Source organism: Nicotiana tabacum, chromosome 5, assembly GCF_000715075.1.
Source record: "Nicotiana tabacum cultivar K326 chromosome 5, ASM71507v2, whole genome shotgun sequence".
NCBI lineage: Eukaryota > Viridiplantae > Streptophyta > Magnoliopsida > Solanales > Solanaceae > Nicotiana > Nicotiana tabacum.
Window position 1 is genome coordinate 3,993,909 of NC_134084.1, and position 27,731 is coordinate 4,021,639.

At 34.6% G+C, this 27,731-nt stretch overlaps 4 protein-coding genes and 1 non-coding gene across 7 annotated transcripts; 3 read left to right on the forward strand and 2 right to left on the reverse strand.

Moving 5' to 3' along the window:
* Positions 1 to 751: 751 nt before the first annotated feature.
* Positions 752 to 4,383, forward strand: LOC107801111 (uncharacterized). Its single transcript, XM_016624394.2, has 8 exons — positions 752 to 971; positions 2,290 to 2,417; positions 2,511 to 2,567; positions 2,693 to 2,785; positions 2,906 to 2,984; positions 3,129 to 3,253; positions 3,719 to 3,862; positions 3,958 to 4,383. The coding sequence occupies exons 2-8, from the start codon at positions 2,292 to 2,294 to the stop codon at positions 4,198 to 4,200; spliced, it is 867 nt and encodes a 288-aa protein (XP_016479880.1). The 5' UTR covers positions 752 to 971; positions 2,290 to 2,291; the 3' UTR covers positions 4,201 to 4,383.
* Positions 4,384 to 4,965: 582 nt separating this feature from the next.
* LOC107801101 (protein cornichon homolog 4-like) lies at positions 4,966 to 9,862 on the reverse strand. Its single transcript, XM_016624377.2, has 4 exons — positions 9,338 to 9,862; positions 7,578 to 7,759; positions 5,848 to 5,970; positions 4,966 to 5,460 (listed from the first exon to the last, which is right to left on the reverse strand). Exons 1-4 carry the CDS (start codon positions 9,407 to 9,409, stop codon positions 5,421 to 5,423), a joined length of 417 nt encoding a protein of 138 aa, XP_016479863.1. The 5' UTR covers positions 9,410 to 9,862; the 3' UTR covers positions 4,966 to 5,420.
* Positions 9,863 to 10,096: 234 nt separating this feature from the next.
* On the reverse strand, positions 10,097 to 13,641 carry LOC107801105 (uncharacterized protein At4g22758-like). 2 transcript variants are annotated; one of them, XM_016624382.2, is made up of 4 exons: positions 13,098 to 13,236; positions 12,833 to 12,947; positions 11,960 to 12,167; positions 10,097 to 10,810 (listed from the first exon to the last, which is right to left on the reverse strand). In XM_016624382.2, exons 2-4 carry the CDS (start codon positions 12,866 to 12,868, stop codon positions 10,572 to 10,574), a joined length of 483 nt encoding a protein of 160 aa, XP_016479868.1. In that variant the 5' UTR covers positions 12,869 to 12,947; positions 13,098 to 13,236; the 3' UTR covers positions 10,097 to 10,571. The 2 variants fall into 2 exon arrangements, with proteins under 2 accessions (XP_016479868.1, XP_016479867.1); XM_016624381.2 differs by lacking the exon at positions 12,833 to 12,947 and having other exon boundaries at positions 10,099 to 10,810; positions 13,098 to 13,641.
* A 2,561-nt stretch (positions 13,642 to 16,202) lies between these two features.
* TRNAK-CUU (transfer RNA lysine (anticodon CUU)) lies at positions 16,203 to 16,275 on the forward strand. The gene has a single exon. It is a non-coding gene; the product is annotated as a tRNA-Lys (tRNA).
* Positions 16,276 to 20,541: 4,266 nt separating this feature from the next.
* LOC107801109 (uncharacterized) lies at positions 20,542 to 27,413 on the forward strand. 2 transcript variants are annotated; one of them, XM_016624390.2, is made up of 9 exons: positions 20,542 to 20,922; positions 22,614 to 22,679; positions 22,754 to 22,831; positions 23,096 to 23,128; positions 23,250 to 23,332; positions 25,824 to 25,885; positions 25,983 to 26,037; positions 26,325 to 26,395; positions 27,166 to 27,413. In XM_016624390.2, exons 1-9 carry the CDS (start codon positions 20,649 to 20,651, stop codon positions 27,176 to 27,178), a joined length of 735 nt encoding a protein of 244 aa, XP_016479876.1. In that variant the 5' UTR covers positions 20,542 to 20,648; the 3' UTR covers positions 27,179 to 27,413. The 2 variants fall into 2 exon arrangements, with proteins under 2 accessions (XP_016479876.1, XP_016479875.1); XM_016624389.1 differs by lacking the exon at positions 27,166 to 27,413 and adding an exon at positions 26,485 to 26,979.
* The last annotated feature ends 318 nt before the right edge of the window (positions 27,414 to 27,731 follow it).

Here is a 27,731-nt window from a genome sequence, read left to right on the forward strand (position 1 = left end):
TTTTTAAAACAACTACGGGAAAGTAAATGTGGGATACTTTCTCAATCAATTCTAATCTATATTTTTTCTTATCCAATTAAGCATATTTTGCATGTAATATAAATTTTTTTAACCTATTAATAGGGTATTAAGAAGATATGTGTCTAAAACTGATTTGTAAGTGATATTCACGCTTATCCTGGAAACAGCCTCTCTGTCCCTCGGGGTAGATGTAAGGTCTGCGTTCATATTACCCTCCCCAGACCCCACTTGTGGGATTACACTGGGTTGTTGTTGTTGTATTCACGCTTATCATCACATATTTAAATATTATTTAGTAAATTAAAAGGAAAATTTAAGAATTCCATTTTAAAAGATTTTCAAAGCTTGAAAACTCATAAACGGTTTGACAAATTAATATTTGGTGTTGGTTGCATATGGCATTTGGAATTTATAAGTGAAGCTATTCATAAAGAATTTAGCTATTTAATCATGTTTTTTTTTAATGAATTTTGTAGGAGACAAAATTTAATTTTCTATACAATATTATAATAAATGTATAATATTGTTATAAAGATATAATGGGTTATGTGGCTATAAACTTAAATATGGTTACACAGGTACAATATATAGTACTTAGTAGTGAATAGTAATTTTATGCAAATTTCTTTATATTATACATGCATTATTATTATTACTTTATATATATATATATATATCTATATCTATATATATATATATTAATTGTTCCGAATTAAAAAAAAAAAAGGGTTTAGGACTGCCTTTTGCTCAGTTGCTTTCAGAGTTGGGGGAAGTTAGGGTTTAACCGCTAGTTAATCCTGCCGCCGGCGGCCGGTCACCGCCGATAAAGCCTCTTCGGCAGTTTAACTCTTCCAACGGCCGAAACCCTCAAACCCGGAAACCATTCTTCTCTTCAGTTCTCGAGTTCTTCCAGGCAAAATTCAATCCCCAACAACTTAATAAGTTACAAGGTAATGCTCTTTTACTTTCAGCTTCTCTAGGTATTTTTCTGAACTTATTTTTTGCTTCTGGCATTTTTTAGCTTCTCCTTATTTCTGGGAATTACAAAAATACAGAGGGAAAACTTTTTTGTATTTATAGCAACAACTATGTTTGTATACCTGGTGTTTGACAAGTTCTATAACTTATAATTCTTCTTTGTTAGCTGCAGTTTTAAACCAGTTTTGGTTAAAAATTGAACTGATTTTGACAATCTTGTGAGTGTTTGAATCAGTTAATTGCTGAGTTTTGTTAAAACCGTTACTGGGAATTTGTGGCTTAAGAAAACTGAGTTCCTTTTGAAACAGATTTAGGTGAGAATTGGAACGTTGGAGTTGCTGAAATTGCTTAATAGTGTACAGCTGGTTTTAGGCCGAATAGTTATTTACAAGTCAAGAAGGGGAGTCTCGGCGTAACTGGTAAAGTTATCTCCATGTGATCACGAGGTCACGGGTTCTAGCCTCTTGCACAAATGCAGGGTAAGGCTGCGTACAATAGATCCTTGTGGTCCAGCCCTTCCCTAGACTCCGCGCATAGCCGGAGCTTTAGTTGGTCATTTTCAGCGGCCCTTCTCCAGGCTGCCCTTTAGTTGGTCATTTTTAGTTTATGGTGTCCTATTAACTTAATCATATAACCTCAGAGTATGGGCTATTGGCTGGTGGCGAACTAGTTTTAACTTTCAAAACTTGAAAATCTACGTCTAGTTATTATTGTATTGAATTTAATAAATTGATGTTGTATTTTAAAATAGCAAATGAAATGAATGAAAGTGATGTCGTGCAATTTTACAAAGTTTACTAACTTAATAAAGGAATATGATAACTGAAGTAAACAAACAGTTCCAAAGGTGACTTAAGCAGTTAGCCATTTACTTGGGCTGAAGCGCTAGTTTAAGGAGATTTACTCGTTAATAAGCAATATAACATTGATAAAAGTCATATTTTATTCAATCGATATACATAAACAACACTTATTGACATGTCAATATTAAATGTTGACAGTTGAAAAAGTTAAAAAAAAATTAAATATCATACTACAAAATAAAAAATAAAGAGAAAAATGAAAGAGAGTCGAAACGGGACAAGGCGGGGCATGGCAGGACAGCACAAAATTTTGAAAAAAGCTAAACGGGGTAGGGCAGGACGGGTCAAAATTTGAGTGGGTCATGGCCTGGCCCGACCCTTGCTCCGCCTCAATTTCCATCCCTATATATTATTCCCTCTAATCCTTCTGCCAATATTATGAAGTGGTATAAGGAGTAACTGTGTATAATTTTTCATTCACCTGCAGAGATGGTAGGGCTATCTATTGGAGAAAAAAACTTTATTAAGGGTGGTATTGCCCAGGATATGCGCAATGATGGTAGAAAGCGACTAACCTATCGACCAATTTATGTGGAAACAGGTGTTATTCCTCAGGTAGAATCCTTTTCTTTTATATCAGCTTTCCGTCGTTGAATGTTTCTTTTACAACAACTCAAGCTCAATATTGAACTTTGTTGTTCTTACAAGGCAAATGGATCTGCAAGAATCAAGTTGGGTCCAACTGATGTTATTGCCGGTGTCAAGGTATTATTACAATCCATACATTGAAACACATGCTCTATGCTATCTTGATTTTTCCTTGATAATCATTGGATGAGTAATTTTGTCATGTAAGTTGTTTCATTTGTCCTATTAAATTCTTATTTCAGGCGGAACTTGGAAAACCAAGTCAAGCGCATCCTGACCAAGGGAAAATTTATATTCACGTCGACTGCAGTCCCACAGCAGAGCCATCGTTTGAGGTTCTGTACTTGGATTCGGTTTACCTGCAAGTATTTTTATCTTTTTCATAGTTATTGTAGAAAATTTGGTTTAAGCGCCAATCTTAGTTATCAGTTTTTCCTGTGTGTTGATCCATGCAGGGCAGAGGAGGCGAGGAATTGTCCGCAGAACTCACAGCTGCACTTGAGGGGTGTCTTTTGGGTGGTAAAAGTGGAGCAGGTATTCACTTTAAAAAGGAAAGGAAAACCCGACTTTTGTATGAAAAAAAATATAATGTCAAGAGCTGTTGACCAACTTTAGATTTAAAGGTTACCCTTATGTGCCTCTCAACTTGATAATCTTGTGGTGTATTTCATTTCGCAGGGGCTGGAATAGATCCGTCATCTCTCTCAATCAAAGAAGGAAAAGTATGTTGGGATCTGTATATTGATTGCCTTGTCATTAGTTCTGGCGGGAATCTTCTCGACGCACTAGGTGCTGCAATCAAGGTATACTCTAATAATTTGTCATCTTGTATTAACAAGGAAAGAAATGGCGAAAATTACTTGCTTTGACTGTTTTTAGAGATGCTGTGATGCTTGAGAATGCTACATGAAAGCACTATTCCCCTTATTCTGACCAGGGGCTGAGGTAGGAACCTAGATACGGGTCCAGCCGAACCTAGTAGCCTTTGTTCAAACACAGTATTTGTATTAAGAAATTCATTAAATGTTTACACGTTAAAATTTAGAACCACTTATTAGCACTTGAAGTCTAAAAGCCAAAACCCATAAAGTTAAAATTTTGGCTCCGCCTCTGATTATGATTAATCAAGAAGCTTTTGCAAGGAAAGATGGGAATGTAGAAAGAAAATATATTAAATGAGACTTTTGACACTTTGAGCAGTGGTGCAGTTTGGCGATGGATGCATCTCTTAATAATGTCTTATTATCTCTATGACTGATGTTCTTCAGGCTGCACTGAGCAATACGGGTATTCCAAGAGTTCAGGTTCGTGAAGCTGCTTCATCCGATGAGCAGGCAGATGTGGATGTTAGTGATGAAGAATTTCTGCAATTTGACACCAGCGGAATACCAGTCATAGTTACTTTGATAAAGGTAATTGAAGTTTGAAGCCAGCCTTCTGTTTTGAGCTTTCTTGCGCAACTGCCAATTTACATGCGACATTGACATTGTCCCGTCAATAATTGTAGGTTGGAAGGCACTACATTGTCGATGCAACTTCAGAGGAGGAGTCCCTAATGAACTCGGCTGTTTCTATTTCTGTTAATAGACAAGGGTTAGTATGTGGGTTGACCAAACGAGGAGGCATCGGGTTAGATCCTAGTGTCATACTTGACATGATATCTGTGGCAAAACATGTAAGCGAGCAGCTAATCAACAAGCTTGATTCGGAGATAGAAGCCGCTGAAAAAGCTCATGAAGATGAACCATGACATAGCTCAAAGATTACTTAGATATAGTAGTTCAACCTTACTAATTTTTGTTGCATAGTGCAAATAGACTTCTTGAATGCTTTGTAGAGGTGAACCCAAACTTGTCATATCAATTCTATAGTGTTAATGCGATCATTTGTAAGAGTTAGATTGGAATTTAGTTTTGAAGCACTTTCGCGTTGATTGTCTTCTTGATCAGTGGTTGATGCTTATCTGTGCTGTTCGTTTAAAGCTAACCTTGAGTGACACTGCAAAGTTCAAACTTGTGACGTCCCTCTATCATTCTCTACTTAAATCTCATCCACTGCTCTATGGCAAGTTGGTTATGTATTAACCGAACCGTATCGATGCCGAAGAGAAACCGGGCGGCTTTGGAAAGTTTTTAATTATACAAAATAGAGTAATGCGGCTTTGGAAAGTTTTTAATTATACAAAATAGAGTAATTATAAAATTGGTTCTGTGTTGTTCGTTTAAAGCTAATCTTGAGCGACACATGGTTCGGAACTCTATGGATAGTGGGCGCACCTTCTACTCTTCTCTACTTAAATACTACTCGTAGGTTTTTTCTATGGCAAGTCGCGAACATGTGACACGGTTATCGAAAATTAATTGAACTGTACCGATGCCTAAGAAAAACAGAGATAATTGGGACAGTTTTGAAAAGTTTTTAATTATGCAAAATAGAGTATCCATACAATTGGTATGATACAAATTGGCAGAACTGAACCATTAACACCCCTAGGTAAAGCGGACAAAAGATGACATCAAGATAAAATCAATGAATTGCATCTCATGTCTTGTTCCAATTCAATGTTAAAAAAGAGAGAAAAATGGAACTCAAAATCCATTATCCTACGAATTGCATTCTCAAATCTCACCAATGTAATAATACTGGAGATCAAACACAAAAGGATCAAACAGGCTGACAAACTACACCATGGTTTAAGCCAAAATTTTGTTTCTTGCAGGTTTTCTGTGTCCGAGAACTCGGACCTCACAGCATATATGGATCCTAAAAAAATCTATGGTTGCTCAAAAGCTGAAAATGCAACAAGGTTAGAGGAAGCTCAAATCATATAAGAAGATGATCTGCTGCCTAATCTACCATTAGTTAACTCTAAACTTCCAAGAAAAATGAACTAGGACAGGCCAAGTTACACCAAAGAATATAGATCATATTTGCCAGAGTTGGTGGCAATTATACTTTGTCGAAATAGAGCTAAAAATCATCATGATCCTCTAAGGCACTATAAATCACCCTACAAAATGAACATATGGAGTTAGTCAGTAGTGTCATACTCGAAGCTTTGTTGCTCGAACTCTCCAAAAATGTCGCTGGCTGCATGTCGGATCCTCCAAAAGAAGTGCATTTTTGGAGGATAAGACACGGGTGCTGCAATATTTTTGGAGAGTCCGCGCAACATAGACTAGAAGTTCTTTAACAATCAAAGAGCTTCTCACATAGTACGACAACAACAACAACAACAACCCAGTGTAATCCCACAAGTGGGATCTGGGGAGGGTAGGATGTACGCAGCCTTATCCTCACCCTGGAAGGGCAGAGTAACTGTTTCCGATAGACCCTCGGCTAAAGAAGGTGAAAAAATCCTTGATAGCAAGAAAGAGCTTCGCACACAGTAACTTACCAAAATAATGAAATGAGGAGAAGAATTACGATGTTGCCAAGTTTGAAAAGCCTCTGTTTCTTTTCCCAATTAAGCATATTAAAAATCTCAGTAACATCCACAAGGTGCCGTCTTTGCATGTACCTAAAACAAGAAGAGTACATATAACATGTATGTAATGATCAAGTGCACCAGATAAATTAGCTTGGCATTTAATTAAATGCATTAACTTAAGTTATTTGGCAAGCACAAGTAGTGCCTAGTGAGGCATAGTTTACTAGTCACTTGTGGAATGTCTACCACTTACTATTTATAACCAGGTTAACGAAAACTTCCATTTGCAGTAAACCATCAAACACTTAAGCAAATTTTGCCAGTTAGCAAACAGAAAAGGAAAAGCAATCTAATCAAGGTGGATAGAGACAAATGGATATATTCTAGTCCAATAGTTGCGTCCGAACACCAGAAAATCCATTAACCAAAAACACTTAAAAGTGAAATGATAGAAACAGAATAACAGGAATGCAGAAGCGGAGGAAGAGACAGAATTTTATCATATTTTTCTGCTTTTTATCATCTTATCTCTCACATTCACCTTACTGAATGGGCACATCACGATCTTATTTGGAAACTTTAGACATGAACAATGCCTTTCTAAGAATAACTGCATTCACCCAATGAAGGTTATGTAACCTTAGTTTAATTCGCTAGAGCCCAAGTTTGCTCAAGTCAGTGCACTCTTCTTTGGCACCATTAGTAGACACAAGGCTTCAACAGGTCAACCAAAGAGTAGGGAGTTAAGACCTGGATTTTAGTAGTATATAGGTAAGACTTGAGACTCCCGACGTTCAAGAATCATCCCTGCATTAGTCAAAGCTTTAATGCAGTAGGTAGGTTGACAAATCGAAATCTAGACCTGCAACTGTATGCTACATTTGCACCTAGGCCTTAATGCCCGCAATCTGGATGAAACTTGAGATAAGCTCGACGCATTATGGCCCAGATTTTCTAAAGTCAGTGCAGCTTTGAAACTTAAAAACTTTATCTCAAAGAACTCAAGTAACATATCCATCTAGAGACACCACAAGAAAAGTAGACAGAAAAAAGTTTTAGTGTAAGCTAAACTAGCAAAGAAACATATTGATCCGACCTCCATTCCAAAGAATAATGGACAAATGAAGATCCACAAAAACCATCAATAAATAAGGAAAGGAAACTTAGTGTGTTTAGTTACATACAAGCATCTATAAAAATAATGATAAGAAATACTCCCTCCGTCAAAATTTATGGGGTGTAGTTTGACTGGAAATAGAGTTTAACAAAGAAATAAAGGCTTTTGGAAGTTGTGGTTCGTAAATATGCCATGAGATTTCTATGTCTATAAAAGCTGCCATTAAGAGTAAAATGAGATGTTTAAAGTTAATATATTTTCAAATACATAAAAATATCATTATTTTTTAAGGACTCATGAGAAAATAGAGCCACGTAAAAAGGAACGGAGGTAGTAATACTGCAGAGAATAACTAAGAATGTGCATAAATGGAGGAATATGACCTAAACCATCTCCAACATATTTGAAGCCAATGAAATTTTAAGATCAACATGGTAATTTATATGCAATGAACCATGTTACGCGCATGAAACATACGTGCATAAAGAAATTTTGTTTGGGACTGAGGCGTAGCTGTTGTTGTTGTAAATGCATTAAGAAATTTAACTTCACCATTGCACTAAAGGAAAAGAGAACTTACAACTTGACATTGTAGTATAGATATGGAACGCATAAAAGCGACATAACCCAATGTCCTGTAATCAGGTAGAGGAAGCACAAAACTCCTTGCGTGATGAACTCTGGTAAAACAACTTTGTTTACACGAGAAGCAGTATCATATGGATTGATATAGTCAAACTCTAGATCACTTAAGCAAATGAGCTGCAATGAATATCAAATTGTCAGATTTCAAGTTATAAACAGAAATGCGCGTGACTTCACAGCAGTATTGGTTAAGTAATAGTAAAAGCCGAATAGTTTTTGGAACAAAAATGTGATTGCAGAGTATCTAAGGATTCGGAGTCCACACTGGAGTGCAAATATTGTCAAATATAGAGATGCAGATATTGTTTTTGCATATTCCTCGACGAAAACCTTAGGCACAAATATATAGCATATGCCACGAAATAGCTGAAGAAGATCAGATTCCTCTACAAACCATAGCAGCCAACTTAAGAATAACTGTAATTCCAAGACTAAGTTCTATTGTCCGTTGCAACAAAATACTCCTGAAACCTTCCCACGATTGATATGAAGCGATGTCCAAACATAAGATTTACTCTTAGGAGCTTAAACCTTTTAGCTAATTCAATCAATCAATCAACTAGGCCTCAGTCGCAAACTAGTTGGGATCAACTACATGAATTCTTTATATCAGTTTGCTTTATTCAACCCCATTACATTCCAGTATTCAATAATCTCTCTTTTAAGGCAAATTAGATATTCCTTAACACTAAGCGCGCTCTAAAAAAACTCACCTTTACCTCTACAAAGGACTAATAAAGTCTCTAACCAGTAACCAGAATAAAAAATTCCACCGCAAACACAAGACAGAATGTAAGTGTGACAATAACAACAAAGCCTTAATCCAAACTAACAAGACAATGCCTTTATCTCTTAGTTACTTATGAGAACTTCTAACTTTTAACTAGAAAATTCAGAAACTCGAAAACTGCTTTCTTACTTCCTACGACGTTCAGACTCTCCAAAACCGTTGCCGCACCTGTGTCGGATCTTCCAAAAATACACTACTTTTGAAAGATCTGACACACACCCGGCAACATTTCTGAAGAGTTCGAGCAACATAGTATTTTTCTATATCTAGGTAAGTTATTAGTTTCAACATTTTCATTTTTACCCTTAATAGGTATTTTTTGCATGTTATACACACCTATAATTTAAGGCCATAAGATTCGACAATGTTCATCATATTCTTTACGTAAAATAAAACGGAGGGAGTAATAATTACAGTAGATTGGAAAAGGAATTAAGTTAGTGTAAGGAACTTTTTATACTATTATTGACTTTTAACCTGTGATAGCAGGCAAATTATCATTTTTACTATAATACAAATTAATGAAGGGGAGCTTTGGCGTAACTGGTAATGTTGTTGTCATGTGATCGGGAGGTCACAAGTTGGAGCCGTGAAACAGCCTCTTGCAGAAATGCATAGTAAGGCTGCGTACAATAGAGCCTTGTAGTTCGTCCCTTCCCCGGACCCGCGCATAGCGGAAGCTTAATGCACCGGATGCCCTTTACTAGAATATAAATTAATGCTTATAAAAAGATTTTACCTAATAAATGACTTTGATTGTATAAATATCTTTTACACCGCCCATGCATAGAACTTAAATTCGAAAAACATATCAACAATTACAATACAAGGATGCAGCATAAAGTCAAAAAAAGTAAAAAATTGCTCCAAAAAAATTAAAAATGTAAGGGTTTAAGGAAATTTACCTGAAAAATAAGCATAATAAGTATAGCTATGACAATGAAGAAGAAAAGTAGCCATGTCCATACATCTCCCATTGTTTCTACCTACTGGCGCACGATAAGAGTGGATTATAACTGGAGATCGTGATCGGAACGCCGGGTGCGTATTGCGCCCCCTGTTAATTCTGAACCGGAGCCGGAATCGTTCCTAGAAGATAGCTGTCAATAGTTTTGTTGATTAATTTTTGAGTACTTAATTAATTAAATTAAAAGTCAACTCTGTTAATCACATAGTTGCCTGGATTTTTAATTATAGTAAATAACAGTATTTTATTATTTGCTAGGACATCTGCTACATGATTTGCTTCTTTGTAGACGTGGCAGATTTTTGGCTTGCTTAGCTCGTCCAGATAACAAGCCGGTAGACTTGAACCTTGTTCCTACATGACGTGATCGATTCGATCACGCACTCGTCATTTATTTTCATTGTTCAAATCTTTGACAACACGAAACAATAGTTAGACGTTTGAAAATGGGTGTTATAATTTTTTTTAGGAGGGAGCGCTTTATCTCTATTAGTGACTCCATATCGGCGCGAATATGAAATAGTTGGATCAATTAAGTGTGCACAAAAAAAAAGCATAACGCGCATCCTTCTTAACACCTCGCAACGCGTATCCTTCTTAATAAGATAAACACGCTTTCACATCTTTAAGATATGCATTTGACTGATATAAGACAAATAAAGAGGAAACAACAACAACAATAAATCTAGTGAATTCCCACAAGTAGGATCTGGAAAGGGTGGGATATACGCAACCTTACTCTTATCCTGAACGGGTAGAAAGACTGCTTCAGATAGACCCTCGATACAGTAAAGAGGAAAGGAGCAATAATATGTAGAGTAACAACTCTAATACTCATGTTACTCAAACAATAATTTATAGTAAATGTGAATTTTTCTGAATGTGAATACACATTCATAATAAATGTGAATTTTTGATATATTTACATTTTTTTGCACAAGTACAGAGATTCCAGTTGAAAGTACATAGAAGAAAACCAGCATCCAGTAAAGCAGAAGAAAATTTTGCAAACCCATTTCGGGACGCTTGTTTAAGTCCATAAAGGGACTGATTCAGGCGGCAAACTGAGTTCTCTCCCTGTGGAGAATATCCGTGAGGGAGAGACATGTATACTTCCTTTAATTCAGTTGAACCTGTTGAATCCGTTCTATATTCGCCTCTGACTTAACCAGTTATCCAAAACACTGTATGCAACCAAGGAATTTCCAAAACTTGCTTGTTCTTCTTATCATTTTATTGATATTCAAAGCAAATAATCCTGGGATAGCAAGAATTGGATTAGAATTTGCCTCCATTGAAGTAATCTCCATTGCTATTTCTGCATTTCTTGAATTATTTCCATTATTATTACTCTTGCGAAGATAAAAGCTTCTGCTCCCCACATCTCCAATCATATCTGAATTACTCAAGCCTATTTGGAGACATAATTAAAAACAAATAATTAAAATACTTGAAAGACAAATTTTACCCATGGCAAGTGAATTTTAAAACAATATGTTTAACCAATAATTATCACACTTAATGTGCATACAACTTAGGGTGCTCGGCAGGGGCGGATCCATCGTGCGATTTATGGGTTCACGTGAATCCAGTAGCTTTTGTCAAAACAGTATAGATGTATTCGAAAAATTCACTATATCTATAAATATTTCAATGTGAACCCAGTTACTATTGAAAATTTACTCGAGGTCGTTGCAGGAACCTATAAACATTAAATCCCGAATCCGCCTCTGGTACTTGGTACAATGGAAGTTTCATAGAAAACATTTTCTTGAAAATTATTTGGCTAATACTAAGTGGAATTTTTTTTTACGGAAAAGTATATATTAAAGATTAATAATAGTAAAAAATAGGAGAGAGTTTGATGAAATGTTTTATACTAAAGATTAATAACAACGTTAAGTGTGTTGAAATAAGTGATATTATGTTAAAAGAGTTAAGATAGTTGCAAGGAAAATAACTTTTGATCTGCCCGAACAAGTCAGTATCCCCATTTCAAGAGAATCTTTTTTATAACTCAAACACTAGAAACGATTTAAAGATGGTAGTCACAACCAGGAGTAGATGTAGACTAGAGGCGTCGGGTTCATCTGAATATAAATTTATGAGTAAAAATTCATTAAAATCGCAACAAATTGTAGGTTTGAACTCATAAGTTAAAAATAACAACAACAACAAATACAACCCAGTATAATCCCACTTAGTGGGGTCTGGGGAGGGTAGTGTGTACGCAGACCTTACCCCTACCCTAGGGTAGAGAGGCTGTTTCCAAATAGACCCCCGGCATCCTTCCCTCCAAGAACTTCCCACCTTTGCTCTTGGGGAGACTCGAACTCACAACCTCTCGGTTGGAAGTGGGGGTTGCTTACCATCAGAGCAACCCCTCTTGTCATAATACAAACTATAATGAATTTAACGTTAAGATTCTTAAAAGTTGAACCGAAAAAATTTAATTCCTGGATCCGACTCTGATCATAACAGATTTCGATAGGAATGGTAATGATAGTTGTCATCTATATACATAGAGATGAAAAAAAGTTAAAATTTTAGTAGGACTTACTCTCAAGACTGAAGTAAGAAGAGTATAATTTGAATGATGAAGAAGCAATTTCATCAAGATGAGGATTGCGACCTTCTTCTTTATATTTGCTTAGCACAAATCTTATGGTCTCGTCCACACTGGATCCTAACTTAACCATGGTTCGAATTGGTCCAGGAGTGCCCTCAACTGTGACATTAATCACAACTTTGGCATCTTTATTGTACCCCTGCAACAAGTTAAATTTCATAGAATTTAGGAATCACTCAGTATATATGTATATAAAGTCGTAGAAACAGCCTTTTGCAAAAATATGAGATAAGGTTGCATACTAAGATATACATTGTCCGGCCCTTGCCCCGACGGGGGGCTAAGCTACATTCTGGTAAGGATGGTCATTTGACCACCCTTCGTCGGAAAATTATTGGTATATAGGTAAAATATTAGATTTTAAAGGTATACAACATATATTAAACACCATTTTGCCGGAGATTTGTTTTACTTTTTTTATCAAGTTTGAATACTCTTAGAAATATTCCTGACTTCGCCACTGGCTCTGACCCTTACAGAATGACAGTTTAGTGCACCAAACTGTCATCAATTAAATTATACTCTTCTTACTTCAGTCTTGAGAGTAAGTTTTACCAAAATTTTTAATTTTTTTTCTTCGCTATGTATAAATAGCAACTATCATTACCATTCCTATATATAGAGATTTGTTGTGACTACCATCTTTATATCATTTTCTAGTATTTGGTTATCACAAAAAAATTTCTAGTGTTATGTAAATAACGAACAACTAAAAAAACCCTTACAACAACAAAGTAAACAACAATAAACCCAGTAGTTTCCCACAAGTAGAATCTGGAGAGGGTAAGATGTACGCAGCCTTACCACTACCCTGCAGAGAGATTGTTTCCGATAGACCATTGAGATACCTTCATGGCCGGCCTTTTCAGTATGGAGCCGAAGGCGAGGGTTTCCAGCAGGCCCCCTTCTCTGGCTTTTCCTTTAAGTGACAAGGGGGGTGAGGTAAGGAGTTTATCTCACAATTTTTTTTGTGATAAATATATATATATATCGTTTATCTAGATACTTAAATAAAAGGCTTCATATTCAATAATAACTTCAACGCTTCAGTCTCAAACAAGAAAATTACCTGAAAACCCTGCGGAGAAGGAATATTATTCAAATAATCCGGTGAAAAAAATATATCTGAACAAGTTTGTGGCCGGAAAAGAACCTCCAACGACGTCGTCACATCTCGACGATCATCGTCATTATCACCAACTCCATTAACTCTCCAAAGACAAGGCTCAGATTTACATCTTTCTATAGTTTTTCTCTTCCTATTCTGCTTTGATGTTCGTCGCGGCACGGTCCTATTATTCTTCCCATAACTCAAGGGGGGAAATGATGGTTTTCGTACATTGCTACTGCTAGCTCTCTCGCACATTGGAATTCTTTGCCCGAGACGTCTTTCGGACATATAATCAACGAGCAATGCTCTAGAATTTAGACGTTGTGAGTTCTGGATGAGAGAGTGAATTCTGAAATATATATCTAACTTTATAGTGCTTGTTTTTCGTACATATATATAGATCTTTAAACACAAAATACTGAGTTTTGTCGAACCTGCAAACCCGTGGTTGAATTTTTCTATGTGATGTAAAGGAAAGAAGGAAGTCTAGAATGGAATTCATATATTGCTTCATAGTAAAGAAAGTTATTTTTTTGGGACTTTTAAGGTGGTTGCTTCGTGGTAGAGGCAGTTGTTTGAGATGTTTAACGTGGTTGCGTGGAAAATGGTTAATGTATCAGTAATATTTTTCCTTTTTTTTTTTGGTACATTATTTTTACTGCATAGGGGAAGAACAAGGACAAAGAAGAGAAAACCGAGATTCATGTTCCTGGACCATTGCTTGAAATGGACAAGACACGCTAAACTCGAGAAAGATGTATTAGTACAATGCCCAACAACAACAACTATAACAATCGCAATGTAATTTTACGAGTAAGGTCCGAGGAAGTTAATATGTACGAAGTCTTATGCCTAGCTTGTGAAAATAGAGAAATTGTTTCTGATAAACGCTCGCATTACTAGAAATTCGGCTAAAACCGACTGCGGCCAACCGACCGACTTCGGGTCGGTTTTTCAAAATATTTTAATTTTTAATTTTTTTAACGAAATCGACCAGCTTCAGTCGGTATTTCTGGACGGTTTTAGGCAGTTTTCTAGTAGTGTCGACTCAGGAGAAGCATAGTTACATTATTTATCCAAAACAAATAGTGTATAAACCATGAAAACTCAAAGAACTCAAAATTCATTGAAACAACTAATTTGAAAAAGGTAAGAAAGTATATGCTACCAAATTTAATAATATAAACATCAACATTGATACATAGTATTAGTTTGAATTATTAGAGGTAAAATATCTTGCACAAAATCTAACTTTTAAGACTCAAGAGAGATGGAGTATTTTAATACTTAAGGGAATTTCAAAGGAAATGCCGACTATTTTAATCATCATCCCACCAACTAAACAAATAAGCTGGAGTTAAAAGAATTCGAACCTTTGCACGACAGTACCAAAAACTGATACATTACCACTTGGCTATATTTCATAGGCCTGTTTTGTGTAGGAATAGATAGAGGGGGAAGGGAGATACAAGGCTCGAAGTAGGGGTGTACATAGGTCGGGGTGGTTCGAACTTTATAATTGTCAAACCAAACCAATTGTGTCGGGTTATTAAATCTAAAGACCAAACCAAGCCAATAAAACTCGGGTTTTTTCCTCTCGGGTTTTCGAGTTATTCGGGTTTTTTCGTATTTTTTTTCCGGTAAAATCTTCGTAGAACAAAATATATAAAATTATGCTCAAAATATTTTTTTAATCCTAGTAAGATACAACTATATAAAGTATTTTCCAAGAAAATAATACAAAATATGAGATGTGTCATGGCATTATCCTAAAATATTCAACAATAAAGACAATAAAATTATCTAATATAAATATTGCTAATTAAAAAACCATATAAAAATAAACATAATATAAAAGTACTAAGTAATGCTAAAATAAGTAGATTAATAAGGGAGTATCAATTACATGATTAAACGCTAAAGAAAAAATAAAAATAAGTTATGCATTTTTATCTAAATTATTGCAAAATAAAAAATAGATATTCAATACATCCTCATTCGTAGTATTAAATTGAAGGTCTTTTGTTAGCATTAGTATTGATTTGATTTTGGTTTGGACTTTTGTTAGCATTACTTTATTTTCTAGTGTTAATGGCTATAAAACTTATTAGAACATTCAAAAGTTCTAAATACAACCTTAAAATAATATCTTAAAAGATAAAATTATGAACATTTTTTAGAAATATTTATAAATTACATCACAATAAGTATATTTATATATTAAATATATCTAAAAAATTCTATATATGTAATGTCGGGTTGGTTTAGTTTCGGTTTGACTTTCTTTAGTTAAAACCAAACCAAACCAATTATGGTCGGGCTTTTTTTTCCAACACCAAACCAAATCAAACCAAACCATAGTCAGATTTTTTTTCTCGGTTTGACTCGGATTATCGGGTTGGTGCAGTTTGTCGGTTTCCTTTGTACACCCGTAGCTCGAAGAAAGAGTTGTGCAATTGTTATTCTTAACTTTTGAGCTCAGGAGTTCCAATATAACTTAGAGGTCGTTTGGTAGAGTGCATTAGAGAAAATAATGCATGCATTAACTTTGTGTATTAGTAATAGGAGTATCTTGTTTGGTACACTTTTTCAACCTATGTATAACTAATACAAGCATTAGTTATACACCTTATTTGACATTATCCTATGTATAGCTAATGTATAGCAAACTGTGGTATTAGTAATACCAAGGCTATTAATATATGCATTAGCATGGCTACTAAAGATAAAATTATTCTTAAAGTCCCTTAAAACTAAAGAATATAGATGACATTTTTGTAAACAACTAATTTTTAGAGAAAAAAAATATACAGTGTAATTTAATTTTTAATATACCACACCAAATAGTGGATAAAAAATAATCTTTACATAACTAATGTTTGCATTACTAGTACACTTTATTCAGTATTATTCTTATACACCCTACCAAACGACTCCTTACTGGCATTGGGTGACTCCATAACGGCAGCACAGCAAGTTTGACTTTTGAGAATTTGATAGCTTTGGTAAAGCCCAATCTGATGTTGTTATATAAATAAATAAATAATATAGAACAGAACAAAAGCCCGTCTAGCTCAGTTGGTAGAGCGCAAGGCTCTTAACATTGTGGTCGTGGGTTCGAGCCCCACGGTGGGCGTTTTTTTTTTTTGGCTTTGCAAATTCACCTTATCTGGTTCTAAAAACAGATCACCTCCTCTTGACTATAGCGAATAAAGATGGCCCAAAATCAATTAAAATAATATTTTTGTTAATATTAGAATAATAACTTTTTGCATGATTAAGGTTTTAAAAGTGTTTTTGGGCAAACGATTACTTTCTTGAGTTTGTGTAATTACTCAAAAGCAGTTATATTTAGAGCTCGTTTGGCTTAGCTGATTTAGAGTAGTTGATAAACACTTTTAAGTGTGGAAGCTGATTTAAAAAATAAGCAGTTATGTGTTTGGATAAAAGTGTTGAAATTAATAATAAGCAACTGAAGAACTGGGTATATGAAGAGTTTTGTTTTTAAAAAAAAGTATTTTAGGGATAGAATGGTAAATATTTTGATCAAACCTAAAGTGCTTATAAGCTGAAATTTGATAAGTTGGGGGAGACCAACTTATGACTTTTGGCTTATTTTTGGCTTATAAGCACTTTTAATTTTACCAAACAAGTAGATAAGCCAAAAAGTGCTTATAAGCCAGTTTGGCCAGCTTATAAGCTTAGCCAAACACCCGCTTATTCTAAAATCATTGACCAAACAACTCAGCTGTAAAAAATAAGTATTCCTTCCGACCTAAGTAATGTGATGCACTTTAACTTGACACAAAATTTTGAAATTTGTAGTTTATTCGTTTAAGCAATGAAAGAAAAAACGCATGTCAACAGATCTAATCGATAGTGATTTTATGGTCGTGCCTAAGGGCATATCGGTTGAAGTAGATTCTTCTTTTGATCAATTAAAACCCCTTCCCAACCTGTACAAGCTTCATCCAAACCATACGGGTTTCTGGATGTAGATGACGATATCTATACATATGGATTCTATATATATCGTACAATGAAGTACCCCCCCCCACCCACACACACACATATCGATATTATTATAAAAGCACAAATAGTGATGTTGGTGGACAAAAATATCCCTCAAATATTTCTTACTTAAAGCAATTTAATAAAGGATATAAATATAATATTGGATAGAAAGTACTCCAAGTAAACCTTTTCCTGTTGGGATTTAATTCCTATATTTAAGTAGCGAATAATAAAAAAACTTCCTCAAATAATGAGTAATTAGAACTCGCTTTCAATGATTAGTACACAAATCATACAATCAAATCTATGATTAACTCATCTACATAACATATTAGTCTATTCGAATCCTTTTTTTTTTTGACAGTCCAAGTTAGAATCACATTCTGTAATATTGATATCTTATAAGATCAAATTAGTCTTTGCATAAAATAAAATTAGTCTTCACAGAATCACATTCTGTAATTTTGATAACTTAACATGGTGCTTTTATGAGAATACATATTCACGGGAAATACAAAACCAGAACTAAATGGCAAATTCTGCTTTTTCTTGTAATGTGAGATTAATATCTCCATCATGTACTAAACCGACAGGGTGAAAGGCAATTGCTGCCACCTACTGAAAGTCTTAAAATTCAGGTGTTCTTTGATTTTAGAAAATAATGATATTTTATGTGAAGTTTACAATCTATGTTATATCAAACTCTATACAATTGCACGCTGCAAATCCCGAATGGTTGGGGCTACCAAGTTTCAAGTTGGTATATTTCAACTTTTTAAATATGAATAAAATTGAGAATAACCATATTGGTTTAGATAACTTTGATCTCCTTTCCATTTTCTATTTGAAACAAATTTACAATTTAATTTGATTCTGAAAAATGAGGAGTGAACACTTCTATAAAAGTAGCCCGTATTCCAAATGCTAGATCATAAACTTTTTAAGAAGTATTAGTTTTTAGCTTTGGTAGAAGAAGAAAATAAAGTTCGGCAAACTTCTCGAGAGGTATTAACTTTTTGTTTTTTTATAGAGACCTGATTGCGTGGTAAATATTTCTTTTATGTTACTGAGAAAAATAACATTTATAAATTATGGGTAGCCTATTCTTGATTGTTTAGATATTTAATCCAGAAATTATAGTCAACTTATCAAGACGCGTAGGTTTGTTGGCTTTTATATAGTTCAATTTGATTAGCCGATTTCAAAAAAATATTTTGAATCTCCAAATATTGCAAAGGTTATCTTGGTAGCTTTGTTTATATTATAGAATCGTTAGATCTTCTAATCTATGTTATTATCCGGTTAGATCTTATAACTCCTTGTTATTGCTATTGCCAGCACAAGTTGCCACTTTTGATTACAAATTATTTGATTTTTCCTTTAAATTAGATGGATTTCAATAGATAATAGAAAGTTGATTAGGTATTATTTCGTAGCTTTTTCTTAGTTATTACAGGTGTTTTGAGGATGACATTGGAAGTTGATCATTAATAGGATATAAAAACGCAAGAGGTGAAGGTTTGTGTATGCAATTAAGCTTTTGTGGGCGAAGAAATAATATTTTTTTGTACATTTGTATTATATTTTTAAGTTATCGGTATTTACTTTTTGATAACTTGTCTAGACGGTACTTCTCGATGAACATGAAGTGGAAGGATATATTAGAACAAAACAAAAGCTACTACACCATAAATGGTTGTGAAAGATCATATTGTATATTTCTAAATTATAAGTACATAATAATATATCTACCTTAGTTAAATTAATTAATTTTACCCGTTTAGAAGATGTTCAATTATTTTGAGTTCAAGTACTATGCTAACATAATATAGTAACATTGATTATTAGCATTTAACTGATTATTGTATTTTTTATGTCAATTTCTTTACCACGATCTTTTCTTCCTGAATCACATATAATTATCTCATTAATAAAACTTGGTATTGCTTCACATAAATAATTGACTGAACCATTATGTCCTAATATTAACGTGCAACGCACGTTCATAGAAACTAGTACTATATTAAAAGAACGAAGGCCCTTAGCGAAATGTCGTTCGCCTTTTTTACCCTTAGAAATCGACTTTACACTAGATAAAATTGTGCATCTGGCTAATGTTCTTCATACAACATTCAGACCGAATAACTCTATGAAATTACGTCGATACTTCTCTCATTACTAATAAAATCAACAACAACAACAACAATGACCTAGTAAAAATCCTACAAAATGGGGTCTGAGAAGGATAGTGACGCAGACCTTATTCCTACCTCGATAGGGCAAAGAGGATGTTTCTGATAGATCCTTGGCTTAGAAAGATGGAAATAAAATAAGAAAAGATAATTCCTCATTACTAATAAAATAAAAATTTAAATTTAAATTATTTATAAATATAAAAACATATCATTTGTGCCAAATAGGTGCTATAAAAGGGGTAAAGTGCTCCTAAATCTCATTTGAAAATAATTTAGCTATAATCTTCTTATTTTATCATTAATAATAAGTTTTTGTAACGGCACATATTTTATGAAATGATTAAGATCATAAATTTCAAAAATCTTATAACAACACAAATATTATAATATATTTAAAATTAAAAATTTTAAATTTTTTATTTCTTCTTAAAACTTTGCTTCCAGTCAAAGTGTCAAACTATGCTAAGTAAGTAAATTTTTACGATAAATTATATCAAGAGATCCTATTTTTAAACTATTTTGTAAGACGACATTTTTGAAAAAGCTTTAAATAGTAAAATTGTCATTTCATTTGCGACGATGTAGTATAAACTTGGGATGTTTTTCGGTTGGTATAGTACGGTATTTAGATATTTTGGTTCGGTATTTTTGATTTTCGGTTTCTTAAAATACAATATCAATACCGTACCTAATTAAATTCGGTATGATTCAATTTTTATCCTTTCGGTTTCGGTTTATTCGGTTTAGTAACTTTAGTTTATTCAGTTTGAATACTAACTAGTGCATAAAGTCATAGAATGTAATATTCTGAATTAAAATGCTCCAAAGTACAAAACTAAAAATATTTATTGACAAAAGTTTTGTCCAAAACTAGCAAATATTAACTTAGAGAGAGAAAACTGTACATAAAAGAATAAATTTGATCATTAAAAATATCTTGTTACTTACTTAGAGTTAAGCGATGAACTTAGAAAATAAAGGAAAGTAAAAATTTTAATTTTTATATTTATGTTATAATTAATAATATGTATATTATGTAATATAACATATACCTCGGTACGGTGTCGAAATTTCGATATTTTATTTTAAAATACCTAATACTATATCTAATACAAATATTTTTTAAAATTTAAACCAAATAACATAAGGAATACCAAAATTTTCGATTTTGGTATAGTAATTCGGTATTTAACAAATTAGGTTCCGCCGCCGTAGTATAAACCATAAACAACCGTAACTTAAAAATTGTGATTTCTGGGTCCCTAGGGTTTAGGCCACTGACGTCTTCTTCTTCACAATAATGGCAGCAATCCTAAAACAAGCTAATAAGATCGCCAGACAATTGTCGAATCAAAAATTGTTAACAGCAGCAAGTTTCAACGGTACGCGCTCTCCCTTGCCACGCGCCGTCGTCAGCGGCGGTCCTGTACGGTTTGCGTCGTCGACATCAAGTTTCAGCTACCTCGAGAAGAAAACAGCTCCTCGACGATTACCGGCGGTGTACAAATTCCTCCTTCAAGCAGATGAACGAACTCATTCTACCGGAAATGAACCTATTCCGAAAATAACCCTAAGTACATTCCCACATATTCAATTTCGTTGTACTCAATTTGTTTGTTGCTTTTGGCTTATAGAGAGTTGATTTGATTAGCTTAAGGGAGCTAAATTGGACTAGATTATTGTATTCGTTTAAAATTAGACTTCAGCTATTTGGAAATTTAAGGAAAAGTATTATAAGTTGCAAATCCCAGTTTTGGCAAAAATACACTACGTGATTTTTTTCCATCTGTCTGAAACTTGGACGGAGTACCCAATAGTGGGAGATAGCAGGTAGGTAGTGGAATAGTTGAGGTGCACGGCCCAATCACCCCCATCATCTTTGTTTAAAGTTAAACTTAAGATTTTTGGAAATTAAAGGAAAAATATTTAAGTTACAAATCCCAGTTTTGGAAAAAATACCTAGGTGATTTCTTCCCATATATCTAAAACTTGGTGGGCGGAGTACCCAATACCTTTGTAGTGGGAGATAGCAGGTACCCAACGGAGTAGTTGAGGTGCACAGCCCAATCACCACCATGATCTAAAAAAGGTGAATTTCTTCTAAATGTTGGTCAAAGTTTACTTAGTTTCAATGTCAAGCAAGATGTTTGGAGATAAATCAGGCTAAATTAATGCATTTGTTTGGCCCCATTTGTATAGAGATTGGGCGTCTTTTGTAGAGAATCATGTTCTGATGTAAATTCTCTACTTTTTGGTATACTTCTTGTATACGGGAGTTCTCTCCCTTTTGATTAATACAATTTACCTGATTAAAAAAAATGCATTTGTTTGAATTAAAATTTAGATATTTGGAAAACTAGGATAAGTTGCAATTATTCTGAGACCAATGGTCAAAAGTTTATTGAGTTTGTAATCAAGGAACGAATATTCTGAGGGGCCAATCACTTTGGGGGATAGATGGAGCATATAGGTAGAGTTTAGTGTAAATTTATGCATAGAGTTTAGGGACCCCATGAGTATTGGCGTGAGGAGATGAATCTTTAGCTTGAGATTTTATGATAAGTTCCTTGTGCTGAAGTTTGAAGTTAATGGCAGAATGACAGATATAGAGTTTTGGCAATTGGTGCAGATGCATCCATTATTTCAGTTCCTTACATCCGCCTCTTTTAGTAGTTGAACTTTAGCTTTTTGTTTCACCATGGGAGATTTAAATTGTATGATTTACATGAATTCGGAGTAGGCTACGTGAAATAGAGAAGCTAAGCATTTTTCAATGATCCTATTTTCTAATGAGTGAAACATTATGCATTGGTTCTCTACTATGAAGTTTCAGGAGCGGTTGAGGATGCTAATCTTCGATAAATAAAAATATATTTGATAATTCACTTTGTTATTAGGTAAATTCAGGGATTCGAGCTTTGTGACTATACAACAGCCACTAGCCTAACACCCCTTTGATTAAATCTTTTTCTGTTGAGCGGAAAGTTTAGGGCGTTAGCTTGTCATCATTTGGCTTAATTAAAATTCATATTACAGAAGGGTGATGTTTTTGCATGGGTGGGAAAACTAGAAAATACATATTGGGCAGGCTTGTTTGATATTAATGTGTGATTGTGTTCTGCCTAGAATTTCTGAGCTTGCCACTTATACAATTGCTATCTAGTAGATTTTTCTAACAGTATGGCTTCTTTTTGAGAGGAGCTGTATGTTGAAGATGTTAGTTATTGGTGGTCCGCTTGCTTTTCACGTTTACTGTCACATGCAGGTCATGTTTCTGTGAGCTTTGCGGGATATGTTGACTCCAGAAGTCATACAGAAGACACTAATACAGGTAGACTTCTTGGTTTACAATATTGGCCAATGTAAGCAGAGCATATGTCTGAGAAAGTTGGATATTCTGTGTAGCAAGCACAAAGACTAAGACAAACAAGCCTAACACGAAGAAAGGGAAGAAAGGAAATCAGAAGCCAAATACTAGTACAGGTAAAGATTTATCTTAGAGAATATGTTCAGCAGTTACGTTGACTCTATATCTCTTCTTTCGTTTCTTTTCTGATATTATTGTCTCTTCCGTTGAGCCGAGGGTCTCCCGGAAACAGCCTCCCTACCCTTCCGGGGTAGGGGTAAGGTCTGCGTACACTCTACCCTCCCTAGACCCCACTAGTGGGATTTTACTGGGTATGTTGTTGTTGTTGTTACGTTGACTCTTAAAAGTGTAATATCAATGAAATTGTTTTCCTTTTGCAGCAAGCAAAGCTCGTGTTAGAAGTATTAACACAGGTCTGTTAGTTCTTTAACTTGACATTTTTTTTTTGATAAGGTTGTTCTTTGACTTGACATAACATGTGAACAGCATGTCTTCTGTAAATGCAATCCCAAAGACAGTTGTTTTTATCTGCAGCTGGCACAAAAATTATTATGAAGCTTGATGTCAAAAATGCTCATTGGTTGAGTGAAAGAGTCAGGGAGAGGATCATGCTCATGGTTAGTGTTTTTTATCTTTACGTTATGTCCTTGAGGAAATGTCAGGTGAAATTTGGTCGCCCTGTTTTTCGTCATCTTGCTTCAGTAGTTTTGGATTTCCATTCTTTCTCTTAATTCCAAGTTGACTTCATGGAAGTTCAAGTGGAATTAACTATACCTTTGAATCCTTAAAAAGCAAAACACTAGACCTTTGAATCCTTAAAAAGCAAAACACTAGACCTTTGAATCCTTAAAGAGCAAATAACTAGACCTTTGAATCCTTAAAAAGTAAATAACTAGACCTTTGAATCCTTAAGAAAACAAAAAAACTAGACCTCTGAATCTTTATTGTGTATGTGTTGATTGTATGCCATCTGGTTGAATGACGATGACTTAAATTACATACTCTCTCCATTTCAAAAAGATTGACACTATTACTATTTGGGAAGTCTACGAGGTTGTTCTTTGACCACGCTTTTCTTTAATATTTTATAAATATTTTGAATTATAAATTATTATGACTTATAATACTTTTTATGTAGTTTCCAAAAATATAAATTTTATTTTCAAAAACTTGAAGAATCTATGTCCAAATTCACAGTCAAAGTTAAGTAGTTTGACCATCGTACTCCGAATTATGCCAATTTTTTTGAAACAGAGGGAGTAGTATATTAATTACAATGACCTTGTGTTTGCCAATACGTAATCAATGTGCAATTCCCAGTGTCATGTTTGGTTGTACAAGTGTGATTACATAGTTGGATATTCTTTTATTTTAAATAAAAGCTAATTATAAATATTTAAATAAGCTTTTTCATATGAACATGTAAATTAGTTTTATTGTGTGACAAATATATGTATATATATTTGGTTGGGACATGGATGCCTAAAGGAAAGATACCTCGATATATTTGGTTTGGCACAAAACCAGCATAGGACAACAGCTGATATGTGGAGTTATCAAGGATGGGAACTCACTCTTAGAAGATAGTTGAATGACTGAGAGATAACAAGATTAACTGACCTCTACAAAGAGCTGGAAGCATTTAAAGGATTACAGGACGGGGTGGATTCACTTTGGTGGCAGAGGCACAACAGAGTGGTCTATCAGGTGGATGCATTTAAGATTTTGAATCAAAATGATCTTCAGATAGATGTTTGGCCATGGAAGCATATATGGAGAACAAAGATTCCATATAAGGTGGCATATTTCTCTTGGCTACTAGCAAATGAGGCTGTATTAACCCAGGATAATCTCATAAAAAGAGGAATTTCTCTGTGTTCAAGATGTTTCCTATGTGGGGAAAACGCTGAGACTGTTAGCCATTTATTTCTACATTGCAAGATAACATACCAACTATGAAAAATCTTTGTTAGTCTTAGGGGTATTTCATGGACAATGCCATGCAGGATTAATGAAGTTCTTTATAGTTGGGAAGAAGCTGGTGCTGAAGCAACTAACAGAGATAGATGGAGGACTGTCCCGGCTTGTATCTAGTGGACAGTTTGGAGGGAAAGGAATGCTAGATGTTTTGAAGATAGAAGCAACCCAGTACAGAAGATCAAACTCAATTGTATTCTTCTTTTTTGTTTTTGGTGTAAACAGATTTACACAGAAGATACATTGACAATCGTAGACATACTAGGATCTTGCTAGGTTGCACACCAGCACATCTACTTACCACCTACTTGTAAATTTAGGTTGTACTGATGTTATCAATATATACAAAAGTTATCAATTCAAAAAAAAATATATGTATATATAAGAAGTATTAAAAAGAATTTGAAAAGTCTTCCGGTAATTGTAGAGTGTAATCGATCCCCCTCGATTACACACAATTGCATGTTGACCAAGTAAACTGTATAATTACATCCAACTATGCCCAAATCCAATTATAAGTGGGCTTCCAAACACGCCCTTAGTGTAGAAAAACTGTTGCAGACCTAGAATAATTAGATAAAGGTGTTCCCGTTTTAACAACATAAACTTTTAGATGAAGTGATTACGTAGTTCAACATTGTATCAGAGTAGGTAGAGGTACTATATTTGAGTCTCACCACTACCTGTTACCTAGTATTTTCATGTGCTTGTCCAATGAAAAGGATCAGGCTCGCACCTGAGAGAGCAAAGCTGTAGATAAATGAATATAAAGTATCTCCACTCTAACACTTCTGGCTGGCTGTACCTGTTGAAACGGTCTTGGTTAGCCACTAGTAAAAAAATGTATTAGGTCTTCCTCCTCCATCCAAAGTATTATTCCACATGCTAGTGCTAGAGAATATAAAGCATTATAAATGACTTAAACAAGTCATATGTATCCAATTAGAGATGGTTATCACATGCACTATCTCCTGTCTTACTTGATGTAACTATGAAAATCTCTGCTGGTTCTGATAATTAGGATGTCAAAAATACCTGAACTGCTTCTATGTTGTGTTTAATTTCAAAATCAAGCCGTCCCCTTCTTAGCACTTTATTATAGGAAAATGACTTTCTGATGGCCATGAACAGGAAAAGAGTCGGATCAAGGATGGGGAGCTTGTGCTTACTTCAACTAAGACTAGAAAACAAGAGTTAGAATCTGCTCTCTACTGATTTCAAATTCTTTCTTGCTTTCTTTTCCTGGTTGTTTACCAAGTAATAATACTATCCTGCTCTATTGTTTTCCAGGAATAATTTTGAAGATGTTGTGGCAAAAAAGCAGAAATTGCTGGGGAAATTTCAGGTATTAATGTGTGTATTTTCGCACAAATGTGGTATATACTGAGGAAGGAGAAAATTTGTCATATAAGAATCTCTAATTAACATTTCTCGAAATGGTGCGGCTGTTCTATCTAAAATCTAGCTCAGAGAGATAGAATAACGATAAGTATCCACAGATAAGCACAGTTGGATATAATGATAGTATCATGTATCGGCACTAAGAAGCGTAATGTTGTCTTTAATTGGCTTGTGATTCTTGTTGAGCAAACCTAAATAGTAAATATCCACTTCCGATGGGTGATGAAACAGGAAATAATCAATGCTGCTTCATATGCTCCGCTGCCACCTTCTGACGGGCTTGCAAAAAAACTTTCTAAGTTGTAAGAGCTCTAACCATTTTCTTCTCCACAGATTCTGTTTTCATGACTCCTGTATCCGTAATCTAGTGCCAAAACACTGTTGGTTTCAGGGCTGTCATGGGGAAGGAAAAGAATGCTGCATGAAAAACAAGTGCATATATAAAAGAAGTTATAACTGATGATTGATTTCTGATATCAAAAATTTGCTGAACTCTGGCCAATAGTTTCTTCTGCTGTTGATTATTATTGAAAGACGTGGCGGAAGAGATCCATGTGCCAGTCCTAAAAAAATCAAGAGCTATTGTCGAAAGACTGGCACATTGTTTCTTTTTATCCACATATAACTAGATGACAGTTTCACAGACGTCACGTATTAGCTTCTAGCTGTTTTCACTCGTATGGTTATTGTAATTTTCATAGGCTGTAACCACAAATTTCATTGTTTCTAAGAGCATGAACTTCAAGGGCTGTAATAAAGATTAAGGTAAGCTAGCATGCTATTGTTATTTTCATAGGCTGTAACCACAAGTTTCATTGTTTCTAAGAGCACGAACTTCAAGGGCTGTAATAAAAATTAAGGTAAGCTAGCATGTTAAGTTTTCAAATCTCCTTTCTTTGGATAAGTTTTTCACTTTACAAGTACCAAGGTGGATATGCTAATGCAATCCACAGTTTTGCTACTCTCATTGGTTAACTAATACTTATATCAGTGGAGGTTTTAGAATTGGTCTTCCTTATAGAAGGAGCCTTGGAGCAATGATAAAGTTATTTTTGCGTGACTTATGTTACAGGTTCGAGCCGTAATGCTTGTGTCAAGGTAGGAGGTTGCTTCTATCACATCCCTTGGAATGTGGCCCTTCTTCGGAGTCTGCGTAAACATGGGATGTCCTTTTATATAGGCTGTCAGTGTCACCATCTTCATTATTTATGCTTTTATTAGAACGACTTGGTTCTTGTATCAGTAGTCTTCAGTTTTAAATTCTGCCAACTAGTTACTATCCGTGTACGAATTCAGATAGTTCCATTTATTGGTTCTTCCTACTTTGCATATTGTATGGAAGGCTTGTCGATAGAGGGTTAGCAAGAGTAGATCATATACTCTTTGTTGATCAGCCATCAGAAGCGAGGTTTGGAACCTTTCAATTACAAAGTGGAAGATGCCTCTGACAATGAGCGAGCTGTCTATCAGGCTCTGCAAGCGAGGTTTGGAACCCTTCAATTACAAAGTGGAAGATGCCTCTGACAATGAGCGAGCTGTCTATCAGGCTCGCAGAGCGTGTTCAATCAGATCCATACTACGATCCCATACAGGTGATATTTTTCCAATTACGGATCTCATACTACTCCCATAAGCATA